Source organism: Elephantulus edwardii, unplaced genomic scaffold, assembly GCF_000299155.1.
Source record: "Elephantulus edwardii isolate Elephantulus edwardi_28Jun2011 unplaced genomic scaffold, EleEdw1.0 scaffold00001, whole genome shotgun sequence".
NCBI lineage: Eukaryota > Metazoa > Chordata > Mammalia > Macroscelidea > Macroscelididae > Elephantulus > Elephantulus edwardii.
This window is the reverse complement of record NW_006399751.1, coordinates 43,131,686-43,135,448: the sequence shown is the minus strand read 5'-3', so window position 1 is coordinate 43,135,448 and position 3,763 is coordinate 43,131,686. Positions and strand designations below refer to the sequence as shown.

The 3,763-nt window shown below is 42.1% G+C and overlaps 1 protein-coding gene across 1 annotated transcript in view; it reads right to left on the bottom strand.

The window, feature by feature from the left end:
* The window catches only part of CHRNA1 (cholinergic receptor, nicotinic, alpha 1 (muscle)), a 35,003-nt gene extending 32,275 nt beyond the window's left edge, over positions 1 to 2,728 (bottom strand). Inside the window, exon 1 of the mRNA XM_006878818.1 lies at positions 2,622 to 2,728. Within this exon, the coding sequence (XP_006878880.1) occupies positions 2,622 to 2,664 (43 nt within the window). The 5' untranslated portion in view covers positions 2,665 to 2,728. The remainder of the gene's footprint in view (positions 1 to 2,621) is intronic.
* Between the last annotated feature and the right edge of the window lie 1,035 nt (positions 2,729 to 3,763).

The window sequence follows — 3,763 nt, the reverse complement described above, 5'->3', positions numbered from 1 at the left end:
GGTAGAGAGAATAGTGCAACAAGGAATGAATGGAAACCCAAAATCTCTGTAAATGTTTATGAAAATTAATAAAATATAATTATAGAAAAAAAAAGGCTGTACGTCTACAGAAGCAGAACCAGCCGGTCACATCTTTCACTTGAAAAGTCACTGGCGAGTTCAAGGGTTATGCCTTTAGTTAGCTGCCAAAGAGTACAATCATCACACCTCCAGAGTTTCTCGTTCACTGTCACTGAGTCCATTCTGACTCATAGAATCAGCAGGTTCTGAGACCGCAAATCTAAACAGGAGGAGAGGGTGCATCTGTGGCCCACAGAGCTGCTGGTGGATCCAAACCACTAGAGGTGTACAGCATTTCGGTTACAAGCATAACTCGCCTGCAGAGAATGCCACCAAAGCTGAGTAGTGGTGGTGTGTACTGTCAAGTCAGAACCAACCCATAGCTTATAACCCATTTCCTTATAACTGTGATCAAGTTAAAAAAGGATATGCCATGAGAAAGGTGGTAAGGAATACTTGGGATTCTAGAGGTGGAAGAGGAAAAGTTTGCAAGGAAAATCCTACCAATATTGATCTGAGATCATTGTGTTTTGCTAAACCTCTAAAAAGTATCTCTGACATGTATGTGAATTTTTTCCCACAAAAGATTGATTCTAGATGGGAAAGCTTCACAGTTCTAGAGCTCTGGCCTAATGGTTAAGGAGTTTTACTACTAGCCGAAAGGGAGGAAGTTCAAATCCACAAGCTGCTCCTGTATGATTTACAGCTTCTGAAAGACTGCTGGAGAGTCAGCAATGAGCAGGTTCAGATTTGATGGCAAATAACAATAGGAAACCACGTTACAAACTGTTCTCCTTATACTGTGGTGTTTTCATCTATATTTTCATGTGGGGAAGAGTCCCTGGATTGGGCAAAGGAATTTTGAACTCTTATCATTCATAGCAACTGTATGGCATGGAGTGGGCATTTCAAGGCTCTAAATCTTTGCCTCAAGAATTTGGCTCTTTAAGGCTCTAAGAATTTGAATAATTCTTGTCTCAGTTTTGTACATCTGTCTGTTATTATCTTTGGTTATTTTAGACCATAAAACTTCTAAAGTGCATGTATTAAGTGGAGTCTCTAAATGATTATATCCTAAACATTTCTAAATTAAGCAACTATTGGAAGGTAAATTCATAGGTCTTTCAACCTCATGAAACATTGAGGTTGTTCAATTTTATGACCTAGCTCTAAATTTCAATGCATCACTCACTGGAATTGAGATCCTCAAATTCTAGGTTTAATCTAATGGACATCACATACTTTGAAACTCTTTTTTTTATTTTATTATTTTTTTGTGTGTGTACCGTCAAATCAGATCTGACTGGTACAGGAGGTGATTGTCCCTCCTTCCCCGGCAGAGCATCTTGTGGATTCGAACCGTGTGCTTCTGGGATTGTAGTTGCAGCTCCTTGCCACTAGGCCACCAGAGCTCCCCTTTTGAAACTCTTAGTAGGCAAACATGCACCTTTGGAGGTCTAAGGTGTTTTAAAAACTCTCCTAAGAATTTTGATATGGAGGAATCTCCTATCAGAATTCACTTAATGTGAGTATAGTGTTTGCACACACACACCCCCACAACCCAGGCCAATTCTGATTGGATCAAGTCCAAATCCTACAAGATATAATTTTCCTGAGTTTAGGCAATTTCCTTCAACTCTGTCACTGAACAAAATTAATAATAAAGCCTTTTGTCTCTTTTGTCCCAAAGTGCTGTGATTGTCAAAGCAATAATTAGAGAACTCACAGAATACCAGCCACCTCATGTCTCAGTTGGGATGATATCACCAGTAAACTTTATATTAAGCAATCAGGAAACCTCTCCTGTTTCCCCACATCGGAAGTGTGGGACTCTGGATAATGTTTCAGCTGCTGTGTGTGATACATTCCAGAGCTGATGCAGGTCAAGGGCGGCTAAAGCTTTAGAGTTTCATTTCTAACTCAAATGTACAAGTAGTATTGTCCTTTAACAAAAAAGACACGAAGGACTACATTTCTATGGACTTTTCTCCCATTCTTATGCCAGAAGAATGGGCCTTTTTAATTTATTATTTTAAAAAATTACCAAATATTTCATCTCTACCGAAGGGCTTTGTAACAGATATTAGTAAGTCTCGCTCTCCAGCATATGTAGCTGTCAATCAACCCACTTCATTATCAGAATTCTCCTAGAGCAATAAAAGGCCCTATTAAGTATTTTGTTTGAAACTTGAAGTTGCCACTCTACATCCCTATCGTTCAAATATGAAGGCAGCTCCTGGATGGCAAAGTGTGCCAAGTCTTCATGTGCCTGGGTGAGCCAGTTACCAGCACGCAGAGAGGGAGAGAGAGAGACCCGAACAGCTACTATTTAGCCTACAACCAGGCAGTTTCTCTTTTAATTGGGTAGCATGAACTAAAAGTCTATATCCTCAAACCAAATCGTATAAATATTGGTGAGAAACTGACAGAGCAGCCTGGGGCAGGTGAAGCCTTCTCACTCAGTGTCCCTATCAGAGGGGCAAGACTTGGATTCAAGGGCTTCTAGTGCTTCAGCATCAAAGGAAAGGACCTCCACCCCCACCTCCTACACCAGCACTTACCTGAGCAGAGACCAAGGAGCAGGAGAAGTGGCCAGGACTCCATGGGGCTCAGGCTCCAGTGTGGACTGCTGGCAGAGTGGTGGCCTGTGGGGCTCGCTGGCACTCTCTGTGGCCTCTCTGGCTGGACACTGGCTGCCAGAGGGCTTGCAAAGTGAGCCTGCTCAGTGGAGCTATTGTTTTACATCACCTGTTTGCAGCAGTGACAGCTGGGCTGCCCTCAGCTCTGGAGCCCAAGGAATAGCTAAAGTCTCACACTATCTAGAAGTGTACCTCATTTTACACAATTGCTCCACCCTTGAAAAGTTGAGTATGAATGGCATAATACTTCAGGTGCATGAAATATAGTCAGGTTAGTCAGGTATTGATAAAGAATTTACTTTCTGTTGTTGTTTTTGAGTATCATCAAGTCGGAACCAACTCATAGCTGACCCTGAATTGGGTTTTGAGAGGCTGTTAATGGCACAGGAGATTGTCTATCCTTCTCCCTCAGAGCAACGGACGAATTAGAACCAAATGCCTTTGAGATTGCAGTGTGGCTTCTTGCCACTAGGCCACCAGAGCCCCCTAAAGAACTTTCTAAACAAAGAATTCTTTTGCAGTCCTTTCTTTTTAACATCATTCACAACCTCATCTATTCGAGTTGATTAGGGCCATTTGGACTGATCAGGCAGTCAGCTACTCATGTCCGATACCTTCAAAACTCATTGCCCTTGAGTTGAAACCAACTCGTAGCTGACCTTCTAGGGTTTTCAGAGGATGTAAATTGCATGGCAGGAGTTTGCCCGTCCTTATCCCACAGAGAATTCAAATTTCCAGACAAGAGTCACTTTGGGGTTAGCAGTGCAATCCATAATGGACTGCATCTCCAGAGCTCCTGGGTATAAGATACAGGTCCTCCTAAAAGGAAAAGTCCATAGTTTACAACGATGAAAACTCATTTCCTCTAGTTCAGAGTTAACCGAAAATGGCTGGAGCTTTTGTGACCCACTTTGAAGGCATTTGATAACTTTGTGTTGTTCTGTGAGGATTCTGTGTTTGATAAGATCTGGCTTTCAATTCAGACAACTTCTTCCATGAGCTAGTTTTACTGGTCCCTGGAGTGGCATTCTAACTCCTGTGCCTGTATCGGGCTGTAGCTGTCC